Source organism: Phyllopteryx taeniolatus, chromosome 14 (genome assembly GCF_024500385.1).
Source record: "Phyllopteryx taeniolatus isolate TA_2022b chromosome 14, UOR_Ptae_1.2, whole genome shotgun sequence".
Taxonomy (NCBI): Eukaryota; Metazoa; Chordata; class Actinopteri; order Syngnathiformes; family Syngnathidae; genus Phyllopteryx; species Phyllopteryx taeniolatus.
This window is the reverse complement of record NC_084515.1, coordinates 2,563,775-2,582,447: the sequence shown is the minus strand read 5'-3', so window position 1 is coordinate 2,582,447 and position 18,673 is coordinate 2,563,775. Positions and strand designations below refer to the sequence as shown.

At 40.5% G+C, this 18,673-nt stretch overlaps 2 protein-coding genes across 9 annotated transcripts in view; one reads left to right on the top strand and one right to left on the bottom strand.

The window, feature by feature from the left end:
• Positions 1-277: 277 nt before the first annotated feature.
• agxtb (alanine--glyoxylate and serine--pyruvate aminotransferase b) lies at positions 278-8,328 on the bottom strand. Of its 2 annotated transcripts, XM_061798223.1 has the most exons (11): positions 7,960-8,320; positions 5,167-5,359; positions 5,026-5,090; positions 3,448-3,548; positions 3,289-3,359; positions 3,104-3,188; positions 2,916-3,014; positions 2,693-2,762; positions 1,017-1,112; positions 754-882; positions 278-615 (listed from the first exon to the last, which is right to left on the bottom strand). In XM_061798223.1, exons 1-11 carry the CDS (start codon positions 8,218-8,220, stop codon positions 508-510), a joined length of 1,278 nt encoding a protein of 425 aa, XP_061654207.1. In that variant the 5' UTR covers positions 8,221-8,320; the 3' UTR covers positions 278-507. The 2 variants fall into 2 exon arrangements, with proteins under 2 accessions (XP_061654207.1, XP_061654208.1); XM_061798224.1 differs by lacking the exon at positions 1,017-1,112 and having other exon boundaries at positions 7,960-8,328.
• Positions 8,329-14,800: 6,472 nt separating this feature from the next.
• The window catches only part of kif1ab (kinesin family member 1Ab), a 53,209-nt gene continuing 49,336 nt past the window's right edge, over positions 14,801-18,673 (top strand). For 4 of the 7 annotated variants that reach the window (XM_061797316.1, XM_061797315.1, XM_061797314.1 and 1 more), the window contains exons 1-2: positions 14,802-15,317; positions 18,046-18,222. In XM_061797316.1, the coding sequence (XP_061653300.1) occupies positions 18,117-18,222 (106 nt within the window). In that variant the 5' untranslated portion in view covers positions 14,802-15,317; positions 18,046-18,116. Of the gene's footprint in view, positions 15,318-18,045; positions 18,223-18,673 lie in introns of all 7 variants that reach the window. The other 3 variants (XM_061797318.1, XM_061797320.1, XM_061797317.1) reach the window with 1 other exon arrangement.

Here is an 18,673-nt window from a genome sequence, read left to right as displayed (position 1 = left end):
AAGAACAAGATCGCGATACAAGTGGCCGAAATGAGTTTCCTCCGCAGGGGGTCCGGGGCTCTCCCTTTGAGATACGGTGAGAATCGCGGTCGTCCGGGATGGGCTCAGAGTCCAGTCCATCTGGTTAGGATGCCCCCTGGATGCCACCTTGTTGTGGTGTGTTAGGGACCCCTGGTTTAGGCCCAAAAAAATGAGTTGCACTCAATATGAAAATTATGAACCTTTTGCCCCTGTTTTTCAATAATTATTGCTTTTCACGACACAATCATCCCACAAATTGATTAATCAGTCCACATTTATTGACAGGTATCAGTGCATTTCAAATAGACCATGTGGTGTCTATTTGTCATTAATTTCAAAAATACTACTCAAAATAGAAAATAAACCCCAGTCTATATTTTTGCAACCCATTTGCAATCAAAAGAACAGATTATACATTATCATCGGCAATCCCTGCTTCTTTTCCTTTGTCCTTGGTCATCAAGGTCTCTGAGACTGTTCTCCTTTTTAAGCCTTGCTTTTTTTACATTTTTTCAGCGCATCCGCCAAGCCGTGTAGCGCCATGTCAGCATTACTCTTCTCACAGTTGTAGCCCATCAGTCCGATCCTCATCACCTAATGGAAAGAAAATAGCATACATGAGATTATGGTCTTGAAGATCAATAGTGGAGCAGGTTCATTCAGAAAGCAGGTACAAAATGCACAGCCTAACACTGCTTTAAACCCATTAAAATGTTTCCAGCAGATGCTCACCATGCCAATGGAAGGCCCAAGGCCTCCAGTCATCTCCATCTGGTGATTCTTCATGATGTACACCAGCAACTCCTTCCAATCGTAGCCTTCAGGGATGGCAATGGTGGTAACAGAGGGAAGTCTCAAATCCTGCAGAGGATTTCACAATATCAACATTGAGAAAACAGGTAAGTACTAAAAAATTCTACCAAAAAAAAATACATCCTATATTGTCTTTTTTCTCCTATTCCATGCGTGTTCTTTACTTGTTTCGTCTGCCTCACCTTGTCAGAAATGAAGAGTTTGAGACCCAAGTCTTCAAGTCCTCTGTACAGGTAGGCTGCCACCTCTTTGTGTTTCCGCCAAGACTCCTCCAGACCCTAGAGTGTGACTCAGTGAGTATTTCAACCTTTTTTTTTAGCATTTACTTTGGTTTCAGGTACCAGTGATGGCAAAGAGGAAAAATTTAAGAAATTATACCCAAACAACTGGAAATTGAACCTAATATCACGTAAAGACACAATCTGTAGCAAGATGCTGGTCAACCTTAGATTAGTTCATATTTTAAAAAAATCCTATAGGATATAATAGAAATTGAGTTTATTTGTTCAAAATCATAACAACTCTATTTACTGTAGGCCCATCTTGCAGTCCAAATTCAGTCCTTGTGAAACCAGGTTTTTGGTATTAAATTCCGGTTGAAAACTAGGGTTTAAAATGTGAGTTTCTAGCCACAGTCTAGGGTTCAAGGTAGAATTAGGGTTTCAAGATAGCGTGGGTTTCAAATTGGGGATTGAAGTCAAGGTTGGGGTTTCATACTAGGGTTTGGTTTTAAAATTAGCATTTTATTACAGGGTTACGTTTTCTTGTTAGATTTAGGGTTTCAAATTAGGGTGTAAAGTCAGGGTTAGGGTTTCAAAGTTTATAAGATTCGGATATCAAATTACAATTTCAAACTAGGGTTAGGGTTTAAAATTAATGTTTTCAGCCTGATTTAGGTTTCAAACTAGGATCATGAGTTTCATGAGGATCATTTGTTCCTACAGTGTAACCAGGTCTTGACATTAACCGTTTTTCTCACCAGCCAATGTGGCTGGCCACTTAGAATTTTTACTAGCCACAGTTTTGGTTTCCAATCATCAACGAGGGATACTGACAGAAATGTTTCCCGATTGAAATACATTCGTCACAGACTTTTCAATGAAAATTATTCTTTTCTGTCTCCTTTTTCTTCGTGTCATCAGGGTTCCTGCTGTTTGTTTTCTTTCGACGTCAGCAAAAGGCTTCACAAATGGATCAATGACCAAACACTGAAGGCATTGCTCATGGGAGTTGCAGTGTCATAGTCTCACATTGCAATTGGTTTGTTATCCAGATGTTGTTTTGAGAAAACTACAACTAAATATATATATATAATTCAAACCGCCTAAGTGGCTAGTGGGAATGGTGGTGTTACCCACCACTGCTAAAAATCACCCGCATTTAGTGGGTTTGCAGGTGTTGATGTGAAGCCTTGGGTGTAACCCAAATTTGCCTGGTTTAGGTTTTGGAAATTTTGGGACAGTCCACCACAGCCTTTTTCAGTTGTGTTTGTTTTTAAAGGGTTACTCCATTCAGTTTCATCTTTAGCAGATGAAATGCATTCTCTATAGGGTTTAAGTTTGGAGATGGACTTGAGCCAACAGTTCACTGCAGTCTCTTTCGGTTGTTGTTTTGTTTTGGGGGTACTCCTTTCAATCTGCTCTTTAGCAGGTACAGAGGTCACCTCAGGTTATGATGGAATTCTTTTCCTACGGTGGTGACATAACTCCACATAAGACTGAATAAATCAGAATCGTCCTGAACCGGGGAGCTCCTGTATTTCCTATGGCAATCCTTTTGAAATATGAAGAAATCACAAGACCAGAGTCCGGTGACACATTGTGTTGGGCTACTAGTAGTAATAGTTTTTTATTTGTACCCTTTCAGCCAGAATAGCCAGACTCTCTCTCAAGGCAAAGAAACCCGATACTGGGCCAGTGTGGTGGTACCTTTAAAAAAAAAAAAAATCATACAAAAACCATGAATACATTTGTAGCCTAATGTTCAGTTCTATTTGAAATTTATTTTCAGCAATCATAGTGCATCTGCAGTAGTGTGGTAAATCAATTAATGTATTGATAGTAATACATTGGTGAACTTACATTCTGGCTGGTTTGCCATCACAGCCCCAGTAGTTGGACAAGTGTGTCATGTCAAAGAGGTACGAGACTGGTTTTGTTTTTCTGTTAAACATTTTGTGGCTGTGCAGGGTTGAAAACAGAGACAATAGTGGGTACACTTTAATACCAAGGCCTACAATATTTGGCGTATTTGGGAAGTCCTTCCTTACCATGCTCTGTCATTAAAAGAGATAGGAGCCGTGCCAGGCGGTGCGTTCAATGCCTTCTGAGAACCCGTGTACAGGATGTCAATGTCTATTAGCGTAACAATTAGAAAGATTATTTTTCAGGATGCACTACTCATAACAAGGTATATAAGATGTTGCACAATACTTCTTTTTTGTAATTGTCTTACTTTGCTGATCCATAAAAATGGGCGCAGCCCCAAGTGATGCAACAGTGTCCACCAGGAAGAGGCACCCGTGTCTTAAAAGACAACACAGATAATGAGAAATAACAAGTGGAGTTGCCCAAATGCATTTGCGCAATGAGACAGGTGCACTAGGGGGCGCACTTTCTGCAGATGTCACCAATGCCGTCGATTGGGTGGCACAAACCCGCAGATGACTCTCCGTGTGTTAGGAAGAAAAGCACCGGCTTGTGTTTCTCTATAGCCTGCAAACATTTGGAGGATGTTGGTTTATTTCTTGTTTATATATATATATATATATATATATATATATATATATATATCATTGACAACTCTAAATTGCCCGTAGGTGTGAATGTGAGTGTGAATGGTTGGTTGTTTGTATGTGCGCCCTGCGATTGGCTAGCAACCAGTTCAGGGTGTACCCCGCCTCCTGCCCGATGATAGCTGGGATAGGCTCCAGCACACCTGCGACCCTAGTGAGGAGAAGCGCCTCAGAAAATGGATGGATGGATATATATTTCCAAATCTGAGACCATGGTCCTCAGTTGGAAAAGGGTGGCGTGCCCTCTCCAGGTCGGGGATGAGATCCTGTTCCAAGTGGAGGAGTTCAAGTATCTTGGGGTCTTGTTCACGAGTGAGGGAAGAATGGAACGGGAGATCGACAGGCGGATCGGTCCAGCGTCTGCAGTGATGCAGACTTTGTATCGGTCCGTTGTGGTAAAGAAGGAGCTAAGCCTAAAGGCGAAGCTCTCGATTTACCGGTCGATCTACGTTCCTACCCTCACCTATGGCCACGTGCTGTGGGTCGTGACCGAAAGAACAAGATCCCGGATACAAGCGGCCGAAATGAGTTTCCTCCGCAGGGTGTCCGGGCTCTCCCTTAGAGATAGGGTGAGAAGCCCGGTCATCCGGGAGGATCTCAGAGTAGAGCCGCGTCTCCTTCACATCGAGAGGAGCCAGATGAGGTGGCTGGGGCATCTGATTTGGATGCCTCCCGGACGCCTCCCTGGTGAGGTGTTCCGGGCACGCCCCACCGGGAGGAGACCCCGGGGACGACCCAGGACACACTGGAGAGACTATGTCTCTCGGCTGGCCTGGGAACGCCTCGGGATCCCCCCGGAAGAGCTGGATGAAGTGGCTGGGGATGGATGGATGGATGGATGATATATATATATATATATATATATATATATATATATATATATATATATATATATATATATATATATATATATATATATATATATATATATATATATATATATATATATATATATATATATATATATATATATATATATATATATATATATATACACACACACACACTGTGGTGCCTTGAGATACGAGTGACCCGACATGAGATTTTGGGATATGAGCTGTTGTTTCGCCGATATTTTGCTGTATGTGCTGTATGGCGGCAGTAACTTCAAGGATTCAAGGAAATGAATTGTCATACCAACTCACGTCACAACAAGCAGCCATTTGGCAGATAGTGACCATTTTTTCTAAAGAGAGGCTTCAGGCTCTTTGATGCCACTCCCAGTTGAAGTTTACTATCAAACTAAATGTCAAACAAAGCCAATTACACTTTGCGTATTTAAAACAACTGCATTGCTTTGCCTTACAACAGTCCGTTTAGCTTAATGCAAATTAAAATTCTATCTCAAGGCAGCACTGTACTGGACAAAATGTTTATTTCACTCTGCTTCTTCTTACCTGTTCAATCTCCTTGTTGCTAAAATAATTCCCTGGTGTTTTCTCAAGTCTATGTACATTAGCACCTATGAATTAAAAACACAATTCAGTGACTAGGCCGAATGTCAAGTACCATTTCTTACAGTGAATCTTTTAACGTACCCATTCTCTCTGCAATTTCTGCAACACGCTCCCCCCAGATGCCATTGATGGCGATGAGGACGCTCTCCCCGGGCTCCACCGTGTTAAATACTGCACACTCCATTGCGGCGTGCCCTGAGCCGCTCATGGATATTGTCATGTTGTTCTCTGTCTGAAAGGCGTACTGAATCCCCTTCTTTATGTCGTTCATGATCTAACATAAAAACAAAGTACACATTAAAACACCAATTTAAGACATTTACGCTCTCACATAAACACACACAAACCACTCCCTGTTTTCAATCAATATTAATATTGACTACACTTATTAAAAATAAAAAAATAGGATGGGAATTAGCAAAGAGGATGCACAGCATGTCTTAGCATCGTCCCAAATGGGTTCTGTTAGCAACAGATTAAGGAATTGTGATATGACTTTTATTGTTTTGTTGCATGTATTAAACCAGTGATTCTCAAAATGTTGTATGCAGGCTCTCTCTAGTGGTATGCAACAGAATCATTGAAAAAAATACAAATAAAATTTGTATATATGAGAATGAAGCTTGCAGCTATACATTGAGCCTGTTTAAACTTTTTAAATGTAGTACATTTCTTTCTTTATTTATGTATTTATTTATTTATGCATGTATTTATTTATGTATTTATTTATTTATTTATTGGGGTAGAATAGCATATTTTCTTTTTACTTTTCAAGTACAATACATTTTTTAAGTACAGTTCAGTTTTAAGCACAATACATTTTAAGCACAATACATTTGCATTTGATTTTCCATCCATCCATTTTCCGTACCACTTATCCTCACTAGGGTCGCGATCGTTCTGGAGCCTATCCCAGCGATCTTCGGGCGAGAGGCGGGGTGCACCCTGAACTGGTTGCAAGCCAATCGCAAGGCACATATAAACAAACAACCATTCGCACCGACATTCGCACCTATGGGCAATTAAAAGTCTTCAATTAACCTACTGTGCATGTTTTTGGGATGTGGGAGGAAACCGGAGTACCCAGAGAAAACCCACGCAGGCACGATAAGAACATGCAAACTCCACACAGGCGGGCCTGGATTTGAACCCCGGTCCTCAGAACTCTGACGCAGATGTGCTAACCAGTCGGTCACCGTGGCAACCGCATTTAATCTTTAAATGTTTAAAATTTTATTAAACTTCTGTGTTAAAAACTTAATTTAATCACTTAAGCATTTATTTCAAAATGTTCCTATATTTCAGAATCAGAATCATCTTTATTTGCCAAAAAAAAAAACACAAGGAATTTGTCTCCGGTAGTTGGAGCCGCTCTAGTACGACAACAGACAGTCAATTGACAGAACACATTTGAGACATAAAGACATTGAGAAAAACAGTCATTGACCAATAAAGGGTTGCTAGTTATCTGGTAATGCCGGTACAATCTTTATTTATTTATTTTTGACAATTGTGCAAAAAAATGCAGAGTCCTCTAGCACTTAGAGCAGTTCGAATGACTAATCTCGCAATAGTCCGGTGCAATGGCCATTGTGCAAAGGGCGCCGAGACTTCAAGGAGTGTATGCAGTTTAAAGTGACTAGTAGCGTCATAATCTGGGACAATGTTGATTGTGCAAATGTTGCAGATACTCCTCAATCTGTGTGCAAATGAGACAGATGCTACTCTGGCATGAGTGGCCAGTATTGGTCAACAACAGATATGGAAATTACAGTGGTTTACAAATATAAATTAACTTTTCTTATATCTTTATAACGGCGGCACGGTGGCCGACTGGTTAGAGCGTCAGCCTCACAGTTCTGAGGTGCGGGGTTCAATCCCCGTCTCTGCCTGTGTGGAGTTTGCATGTTCTCCCCGTACCTGCGTGGGTTTTCTCCAGGCACTCCGGTTTCCTCCCACATCACAGGGGGCGCACTTTCTGCAGATGTCACCAATGCCGTTGATTGGGTGGCACAAACCCGCAGATGACTCTGATGATGTGTTAGGAAGAAAAGCACCGGCTTGTGTTTCTCTATAGCATGCAAACATTTGGAGGATGTTGGTTTATTTCTTGTTTATATATATATATATATATATATATATATATATATCATTGACAACTCTAAATTGCCCGTAGGCATGACTGTGAGTGCGAATGGTTGTTTGTTTCTATGTGCCCTGCGATTGGCTGGCAACCAGTTCAGGGTGTACCCCGCCTCCTGCCCGATGACAGCTGGGATAGGCTCCAGCACGCCCGCAACCCTAGTGAGGAGAAGCGGCTCAGAAAATGGATTGATGGATGGATGGATATCTTTATAACGTTCCTTTTTTTTTTATATAGTTTTCCAGTTTTGTAAATTTTACTACAGTTTTATTTAACTTTTAAGTACAATAAATTAGCATTTAATCTTTAACTTCTTGTTTAAAAAAATGATTGAACTTTCGTGTGCAATTTATTTTTAATTGAATCACTCAAGTCTTTTTTTGAATGTTCTAATATTTAAGCGCAGTGTTAATGTTCAAACTGCATAATGTTACAGTAGCTTAAAATATATTATATAACCTATTTCTATTTTTTGATGAACACTTAGGTCTACTACTGTATACTTTTGGTATTTTAATCTTGTTCACTATGATTGTAGTACTTGGAGAGCGAAATATTTTTTTTCAGCTACAAAAATTTTGAGAATGCCTGCATTCAACTACACAGAATCAATACATGTAAGTATGCAAGAAGGGATTAGAGTGACACAGATCTAAATGACAGTCAGTCAAGTATGATTAAAATGATACTACCATCATTTTTAAATAAAAAGCCTCAAACAAGTGCATTACCTCATACATTTCTGGATGCAGGTGACCAATTATCGGCTTGGCCCCCGCAGCCAGGACACGAGGGGGGACGTTGGAGGGTCCCGGTCCAAACAAGTAGCGTAGAGGCGCCTCCAGTGGCCGCAGCATGCACGCCGGCGGGGGGATGGTGACGGACGACATGGAGCGGTGGTCCATGCGCTGCGTGAGGGGGCCGTCGAGGGCCGCGGCCGCCTGCTGGGCCAGCAGCCCGCTCCTCCGGCTGAACAAAGTCCGCTGCATCATGACTGGGCGTCCTGGGAAGCCTGCACCGCCTTCGACCACCAGGGTAAGACTGAAGCTGAGCTCTGAGCCCCACACATGTTTTCGACTAAAGGTTTTGAAAGACAACAGGTCTTTGACCTATTGGGCATGGGGCGGTGTGCGTCATTGGATGACAGTGGAGGGCATTTAAAGTGGATATTGACATGTATTTGTGGCTTTTTGATAGACTACTATTGTAAACATATTAGGCCACCATTAGTTTGTTTTGCTCTGTTAACTTAACATCTTGTATAACACATCATTATGAAAATACACGAAAAGCAGACAAAACCAAACAAACAGCTTCCCTTGCTCTATTTAGTGTGACATCATACACTTGAGCAATAACAGGAACCTCTTTTAAATCTATCAATCGAAACCGGATTAATGTTATAATGGCTAAAAACATTAACAGATGCATCTGAATATATTAGAATATGGTAGAAAAGTTCATTACGATAATTAAAAAAGTGAAATTCACGTTAAAAATCATTTTGATTGTTTCCAATATCATGTTCTCATTTCTGGAGGTGGTCAATTTGGAGTTTTATGTTACTGTAGCTGTAACCTATAATCATCAATGTAAAGAAAAAAATGATCAAAATATTTTCTTAGTGACTCTATAGTGTACCAGTTTCAGTTATTGAGCTGAACTATTTAAATAAATTAAATCCTAATTCATTGATATGAACCTGTGTAGAGTATACGTTATAGTTCATGTGTTTTTATTAAAATGTAAACTGGAAAAAAAAAAAACAGAAATAGTGACTCCATGATATACACTCATTGAATTGAACTACTGACATAGATTAAGTTCTAATTCGTTGAGATAAACCTGTTTACACATCATAATCCATGGGTCTCTCTAATAAAATATAACCAGGAAAACCTATGACCAAAACAAACATCCTTTGCTCTATTTAGTGTGCCCTTATACACTTGAGCAATATCAGAAACCTCACTTAAATCTAATTAAATTGCTAACAAAACAAAGTGAAACCTGTATAATATATCTATTTACAGTGTATATAATAATACTGCTAAAAATGTAATTGAAACAACAAAGTTAGTGGTATCCAAAGACCTTCGCACAGTACAACACATGTAAATGACCACAATGGTTAAGTATTATAAAGAAAGTAAATAAATTGTAGAATGGGCTTTCCCATTGAAACAAATGCCACTCATTAACACCCTCTCATCATCATTAACACCCCAGCTGTTTATCCAATTAACCGTAACTGAGTTTTAATATTATACTGTGGCTTTGCCTGTTTAACATTTTTAGGAAATGTATAGCACTCCTTTTGACTATTCACCTCCAGTGAAGCAGCTTAGAACTGGTTCAGGTTAGCTTGCGGGTGCTCTTGTTGATTTTTTTCCCTGTCTATCTAATCTGATCCTGTCGCTTACTCGGCGTGACATTGGCTTTGGGGAAGAGGAGGCTCCTCTCTGGTCAGCCAATCAGCAGCTATACAAGCACACAAACACACACGCCCCCACACCCATGCACGCACACACACACTGCACACTGATTATCAGCGCTTTCAAAACAATTGTTAAGTTTTACGTCCACGTCCTCCTTTAAAATCTTACGTATTGTAATTGATGTTTATTCCAATTAAATCCAAATGTTCTTAGTTTAGGAATTATTTGTCTAGTAATGACAACTCTAACGTTGTTTTATTATTAGTACTCAAAAAGTCTCATTTTATTGTAGCAATTTAATCCACCCTGATACTTTTTCACCCAGCTGTTATTTCATGTGTTGCAGGCTGAGGTGTCCTTATCTGCGTTTGGCTGGGTAAATAATTAGACCTTTGGTAAATAAGTGGGACCTGTTGTTACCCTATAGCGTTTTGGCCTTTGCACTGGACACAAGAATTGAAATGTGGCCAAATGGAGCAAGAAGGATGCGTACGAAGCATGTAAATAACAGCACACCAGCTATGGAATTCTGCCCAGTGACATCGGTTGATCCAGTTCATTGAGTAGATGTTTTTGTTCTTGGGGCTCTTTGGGTCGGAACACTGCTTGAGTCCCACAGCTGGGTTTGAAAGGGCACATGAGTGGACGTTGGTTAGGTATGTGCTTTAGTCTTGTTGTTTTAAAAAGGAAATGATCTTGATCAGAATCCGAATCATCTTTATTTGCCAAGTATGTCCAAAAAACACACAAGGAATTTGTCTCCGGTAATTGGAGCTGCTCTAGTACGACAACAGACAGTCAATTGACAGAGAACACTTTTGAGACATAAAGACATTGAGAAAAACAGTCACTGAGCAATAAAGGGTTGCTAGTTATCTGGTAATGCCGGTACTTTTTTTTTTTTTTTTTTTTTTTTTTGACAATTGTGCAAAAGATGCAGAGTCCTCTAGCACTTAGAGCAGTTTGAATGACTAATATTACAATAGTCCGGTGCAATGACCATTGTGCAAAGGGCGCCGAGACTTCACACGAGTAGTACGATAGTCTGGGACAATGTTGATTATATGCCAATGATATCAATGTTGATAAGGCAGATGTGAGCTGATAGTAAAAAAACACAACAACTTCCATTTCTAGGTTAAAGGATTGTTGGCCATAATGGCAATTGTGCTTGCCGACAGCAGCTAGAAGGGTCTATGTAAATGAAACAATATCCAACCACATTAGAAAAAGGAAAAAAAATAAAAAATAAAACATTGTGGACAATTGTTCAAAAAAGCCCTCCAGCTTTTAATGCTACTCCAAGTTGGAATTTACTGTCAAACTTAACATAAAATAGAGAATTACATGCTGTGTATTTAAAGCAACCACATAGCTTTGCCTTATGACAGTTCCTTAATGCTAACAAACAATATAAGCATCAGTGTCCTGTTGTTATAACCCTTTAAGCAATGGACATTTGAAAACAAATGGTAGAGCAACACATGTAGACCGATGATGTAACAATACTCAAAGGCATACATTATTTATCCTCTGTGAAGAATGTGAACTAACATTACTGCAGCTTACTGGTAGCTCAGACCATCGCCATGTACAGCATGCTGTAGCTGTATGTCTGTTTGGCTGAGGTGTACACACCAGAAGGCGCAGCACAATCTCTATTGAATTGAAGCAAAAATGTGGCATAAACTGGTCCATTTTTTTACATTCTCTTTAATTATGTAATTATTGTATGTTTTAATGAAGTATAATATTATAGAGTGCTATTTTTGTCATTACAAAACACATTACAAGCATTGTTTTGTTTTTCTTTGGAGGCAGGATGGAATTAATGGCATTTCCGTTCATTTCAACGGGGAAAGATCATTTGCGATACGAGTGTGGTCACGGAACGAATCAAACTCATATCTCAAGGCACCATTGTACTTGTACAGTCAGTCAAAGTAGCATTTTGACATTCATGACTATCAGTTGAATTGATTGATCAGAGTTGATTACACATATTAAGCCACCATACATAACAGGTGGGTTAAACATGTACTCAATAACAAGAGGATGAAAAAGACAGTATGCCAAATAATTAGTTGTTTCTTATATTAATCTTTGAGCCACTCCAGTGGAGTTTTTCCTCGTCCCTAATGGCAGCAGACAACAGCAAAAGGCCGCTGGTATCCGTTAAGAGGTCCTTTCCACTCTGAGAGTCTTCAATTTGGTAAACAGGCACAAGGTCTTTGGGCAAACTTTAACATCTCCCCCTTAGCTTCTGCCTGCTCTGGGGTTGCCAAAGCTGTCTACTGTTGTTTTGAATCACATTTAAACATAAAAGGAGCACATTTACGCTCAATTTCACCGATTGACTATGCAGTTTTAACACGAGTTAGCGCTATTCCTTAGAGGTTGACATCTTGTCTTTGTCTTGATTTTTTCCCCCAAATGTGAAAAACAACAAAACAAACAAGATTTCAACAAAAAATAAAGTTAAATATACATATAATTTATACATACTGTATTCACAAAGGAGTAGGAAGAAGTTAAACTTATTTACTCCTACCCCTATCTCTACTTCTTTATAATCCTAGAGGACATCAGTATAATACAAACCTCAATTTCAATGAAGTTTGAACTTTGTGTAAAAAGTATATAAAAACAGAATACACTGATTTGCAAATCCTTTTCAATCTATATGCAAATTAATGCATTACAAAGACAAGATGTTTTATGTTAAAACTGATAAATCTGATTATTTTTTTGCAAATATACATTAATTTTGAATATGATGCCTGTAACATGTTCCAAAAAAGATGGGACAGGGGCAACAAAAGACTGGGAAAGTTGAGCAATGCTCAAAAGCACCTGTTTGGAGTGTTCCGCAGGTGAACAGGTTAATTGGAAACAGGTGAGTCTCATGATTGGGTATAAAAGGAGCATCCCCAAAAGGCTCAGTTGTTCATGAGCAAGGATGGAGGGAAGTGCTTGAGCAAAAAAAAAAAAGCCAACAGTTTATGAACAAAGTTTCTTAACATACATGAATTAATTCATCTTCCGTACCGCTTATACTCACTACAGTCACGGGCGTGCTGGAGCGAGAGGCGGGGTACACCCTGAACTAGTCGCCAGCCGATTGCAGGGCACATATAAACAAACAACCCACGCAAGCATGGGGAGAACATGCAAACTCCACACAGGCAAGGCCGGATTTGAACCCGGGTCCTCAGAACAGATGTGCTAACAGTCGTCTACCATGCCGCCTTCTTAACGTACAATTGCAAGAAATTTACGGATCGTATAATTTACTGTCCTTAATATCAAAAGATTTAGAGAATCTGGAGAAATCTGCACGTAAGCGGCAAGGGCGACAACCAACATTGAAAGCGCGTGACCTTCGACTCATTAAAAACTGGGAACAATGTGTAAAGTATATCGCCACGTGTGGTCAGGAAAACTTCAGAAAACCACTGTCAGTTCACACAATTCATCACTACATTTACAAATGCAAGTTAAAACTCTACCATGCGAAGTGAAGGCATATATCAACAACACCTGGAAACACCGCTGGCCTTTCTGGCCCCAAGCTCATCTCAAATGGACTAATGCAAAGTGGAAAAGTGTGCTGTGGTCTGACAAGTACACATTCGAAATTGATTTTGGAAATCATGGATGTCGTGTCTTCTGGGCCAAAGAGGAAAAGGACCATCTGGATTGTTATCAGCGCAAAGTGTAAATTGGGGCTGGTATGGGGATGAGTTAGTGGCCATGCCATGGGTAACTTACGCATCTGTGAAGGCACCATTAATGCTGAAAGGTACAAACAGGTTTTGGAGCAACATATGCTGCCATCAAAGCAACGTCCTTTTCAGGGACGTCCCTGTTTATTTCAGCAAGTCAATGCCAGGCCACGTTCTGCATATGTTACAAGATCGTGGCTTCGTAGTAAAAGAGTGTGAGTACTAGTCTGGCTTGCCAGCAGTCCAGATCTGTCTCCCTTTGAAAATGTATGGTGCATGATGAAGCAACATGGGAGAGACCCTTCCGCATCAGCCTCTTCAGGACTCAATGGATTGACCCAGACGCAGACTCCACTGTCTCCTGAGACAAACAGGTGCCACAAACCATTTTATTTTGTGTCCTATACAAAATGTATCTTATGAACAAATGGAAAAAAAGAATGCTTCATTGGGATACATAGGGGACCAAAAGAGAAGTTATTTTATTCATATTTTCTAAATTGGCCAATGAATCAGTTATCTGAAATGTTTTCCTGCCAAATAGAATTGGCCTAAAAAAAAAAAATTCCATATTGATCGGGCTCCAGTTTATACTACAGTCCATCCATCCATTCACGTTTTTCTATTTACAGTTTTTGTGTGTGTGTGTCATGATTTTACAGTGTTTCGTTGTAAATTTCAGTTGTTTTTTTTTACAGTGAATAGATGGATAGACAGACAGACAGGCACATTTTTGTGGTGAGGAGGAAAAAGGAGGATTCCAGCGTAGGAAAGCAGGGAGGCAAGGCAGAATGAATTTCAGCAAAATGTATTTTCATAAATAAAAATGCAACAAAGGCATCCAAAAACATCCAAATAACTAAATTGACATAGACCCCGAAATCCAGATTCAAAGTAACAGAAAACAAAACACGACAACAGGAATCGTGACAAAACTAGAAAAGTGACCTACAACAATAACAATGATCTGACACAGACTCAACAAACCCAGGGAATTAAATACAAATTGACGAGACAACGAGGCGCACCTCGACAAGACACGAGTGGCTGTAGGGAGTTGATCGGTTGACACAAGGGAGAGGGCTGAGGAGAACAGGTGTAAACAATAACCAAATGAGCAGGCACGAAATTAACATGTGACAAGAAAACTTGACAAAACATGAAACAAACTAAATCTCATTTTTGTCACAGGCCCCATCATCGTCGTGTTTTCTCTCAGAGGGCCATTATGACTGTAAATCCAGATAAATGTATGCGCAACTAATTCATGGATAACTAGTTCTGAAATCAGAAGCCAGTAAAATGTTTTGGCAACTATTATTGAGTTTACTTTTAAAAGGGGATTGGTAAAAAAAAAAAAAAAAAAAAAAAAAAAATGCTTGCAATATCTCAACATTAATAACAGTGAAGACAGTGATTCAATGAACAGTGATTCATATGATTTGCTTTCACAGGCCGCATAAAATGATGTGGCGGACTGGATCTGGCCCCGGGGCCTTGAGTTTGACACCTGTGATATAGCTAGATAGATCGATATAGAAATAGATGGATAGACAGATACTGTATCTTTATTTTTCCACAGCTGCTGTATCATGGCTGGTGCTGATGCTGATGTGACGTCATCACCACGCAGGCTTTTATAGATTCATGAGTTTGCCCTGCATTTAGTCTGACAGGCGAGTGGCTAGAGCATCCTGTTTATCCGCTCCCCATCTCCTGCCCCCTCCTTCCTCTTCTCGCCGTCACCCATTCTCGTCTAAATTGACACTCAACCCAGCCAGGCTCCCACCGTCCATCCATCCATCTTCTCTCCTTTCCCTGGGGCCGAGTGCAGTAGGGAAAGGAGGCTGTGAACGGAGGACGGCAGACACGACAAAAATAGGAACCGGCGAAGCCTGGTGCTGATTCTCGCGCGACGCCATCGAGGTAAAAGCTTATTTGTGGTGTTTTCACGACACATCACTGTTGTGTGTTTAATAAAGAGTGCTACTTTGGTGGTGGGATGGCGACGTGGTTGTTCATGGAGGTGTCGATGCGAAAGACGTCAATGGTTTGCTGCGTCAGAGCATCAAAAAGGGGCGGAAAAAATGAGGCATAAATTCGTCAGCGGCCAAATGTGTGCCGCCTGCATATTATTTGTTGATATGAAATTTTCATTCTAAACGCCACCCTAACGTTGTCATGCTGACGCAGTGTGCGAATTGGATGATTTGGGTTGTGTTTACGCGGCCTTGTTTTTGAGGTGCGGCAAGATGGAGGAGGCAGTGCATCCAGCCCACGGCCCAAGCTCACAAATAGAATGAAAACAATCCCCTCTATTTCCTCAATTCTTTACACATAACGTGGTAGACATAATCACGGTACAATATATATCTTTTTTTTATATGCAGCTCAAAAGAAAGGAGTTACACACAGTAGCTTTAAATGGCATATGGGGATCCTTGATTGAGGTTCTTAATTGGGGCTTATTTAGTCAATATGGTTAAACCCAGTGAAGATTTTGAAGACTAATGTTGATCAGCAACTAAAAATTGTGAATTTGACAAAATTCTATTTCCTGAAGTCGATAAAGTATTTAACTCATTCACGTTTTGAAACCAGAGTTCCCAATATTGCCAGCTGTTTTGACTGATTTTTGAAGACCCCCAGAATGTGTTCGATGACAATATAAGCACCAAACCTACCTCAAAAAAGAGTACACTCCCTTGTTTCTAGAGTATGTTTCTAGCTTTTTCTCTTCTTTAATAATCAGCAGTATAACAAGGGTTGGTTTCACCAAAAAAAAATATAAATAGTTTCTGGCCAAATAGCGGAGAAAACAGGCTTTTTTTCTGAAAAGAAGCATGTCAATGCAGAACAGTGACTTCGACACAAATATATTTTGCTTTGGTGACACCTCAAACTATAAAACAACAAAAACAAGACTTGGAAAGGGCTTTTGATGGCAAAATGATTTATTAACAGAGACACAACAAAGACAAGCTGTGAGCAATGCTGACTCACCGCATGGCTCAAATTGAACATCAGTGACTTTTTAACAAGACGTTCATCATTCACTCCACGAATCCATGATTTTTTCTCACGATGATGACACACACTTTCTACTACCTACTGCGACTTAAACTTGTCTGACTGTTGGGATTTGACTCCCTCATAATGGACGTGAAAAGCCAAGATTCACCGCTTAATCTTTATCTTGTACTCAAAAGCTGTGCTGATCTCAAATCCAAAGCGATGCAATGCCACCATCTACAGGCCTCTGTCAGCATTACAGTGGTTTACAAACCTGAATTTGGCACGACTCTCTTCCACGCCTACCCGTCGAAAAAAATACTTGGTGAATATATTCATCGGTGGCAGTAAATGCTTAAATTTGAATTCACGAAAATAAACGTCCATGGCAGTGCATGAGTTAAAGGCTCAATGGGCTTCTTTATATGAGCATTGTGATTGGCTGGCAACCAGTTCAGGGAGTACCCTGCTTCTCTTGCTCAAAGTCAGGTTGGGATAGGCTCAAGCTCACCCATGACCCTGATGAGGACACGTGCTATCGGAACTGAATGGATGGATATTTCAGATTTATGGCATAGAATTTTTTAGGTGCAGCATTGTGTACTAGTGGTTAGGTAATCTACCTCACAGTTTTGAGGGCCGAGTTTTGAATCATGCTTTCGGCCTTCTTGTGTGGATTTAGCATATTTTCCCCATACTTGCATGGGTTTTCTTCTGGTTCTCCAGCTTCTTCCCACATTCCAAAACCATGATTCTTAGGTTCATTGAAGAGTCCAAATTGTTGATACTGTATGTGTGAGTGCGAATGGTTGTTTTTCTATATGTGCCATGCAATTGAATGGCAACCAGTCCAGGATGTAGGGAGGAAAACTGCTCAAATAAGCCCAGATTGTTGGTATGTGCACCCTGTTTAAGTGTTTACATTAGTTCCCTTGGCTCAAGAACCACTTCATCTTTTGGATCGAGACAGCATTTTATAGGATTTTAGGTATTAAGATAACATCCTATATAACAGCAACTAATTTGAAGCCAATCTAATGAGATTTGGGACATTCCTAAAAAGTCTTGAATTAGATTATCAAAAATAAAGGCCTTGTTATCCTTAAAAATGACACGCCGTCCTTATATCTGCCATTCAAAAGTCTTGAAAATGCCACAGTGACACCATAAACATCGTCGTTGCTTTATTTTTTTTGGAGAATAGCCTCAAATATTTCTTACTTCTTTTAGAAAGTACATAAAAAAATCGCCAGTTTTCCAAAAATGTTGAATGAGCGGTCTTAAATGTAATTAAAGTGGCCTTAAATTTGGCTTCCTTGAACCTGCAGCTACCATGTCTTATAATGCAAAGAAAACAATTTCTGTGTAAACTGATATTCCTGCCAAACACTTGATGAAACTTTATTTGACATCAACGTATGTCACCCTGCATTCAGGTGGTGGATTTTGTTCAAAGTGATATCACCACCAAATGGAGATTTTTTTCAATTTACACCGTCCCCTGCAAATAACCAGTGACAAATATCACAAACTGTTAAATTTCCACAAATTCCAATACAAACATAATGAAAGAAAAGAAATGCTACTTGTAGTCTGGTTTCTACTAATCGCTTATCAATTTCCTCTTTGTCTACCTGTGCAGGTGTCTGGCGTGTGTGTCTGTAGTCATACAGCTTTTGAGTGCTGCCGCCCACTCCCACAGTAACCAGTAACATGGCCGGGGCATCGGTCAAAGTGGCGGTGAGGGTTCGGCCCTTCAACTCCAGAGAAATGGCCAAGGACAGCAAATGCATCATTCAGATGACAGGAAACACCACAAGTGAGTCGGATTCATTGACTTGCGTGATTATTAACAGCCTGACGTTAAGTAATGTATGTACATACATCCATCCATCCATCCATTTTCTACCACTTTTCCGAGGTCGGGTCGCGGGGGCAGTAGCTTTAGCAGGGACGCCCAGACTTCCCTCTCCCCAGCCACTTCATCCAGCTCTTCCGGGGGGATCCCGAGGCGTTCCCAGGCCAGCCGAAGGATGTAGTCTCTCCAGCGTTTCCTGGGTCGTCCCCGGAGTCTCCTCCCAGTGGGATGTGCCCGGAACACCTCACCAGTCTGGCGTCCGGGAGGCATCCGAATCAGATGCCCCAGCCACCTCATCTGGCTCCTCTCGATGTGGAGGAGCAGCGGCTCTACTCTGAGATCCTCCCGGATGACCGAGCTTCTCACCCTATCTCTAAGGGAGAGCCCGGACACCCTGCGGAGGAAACTCATT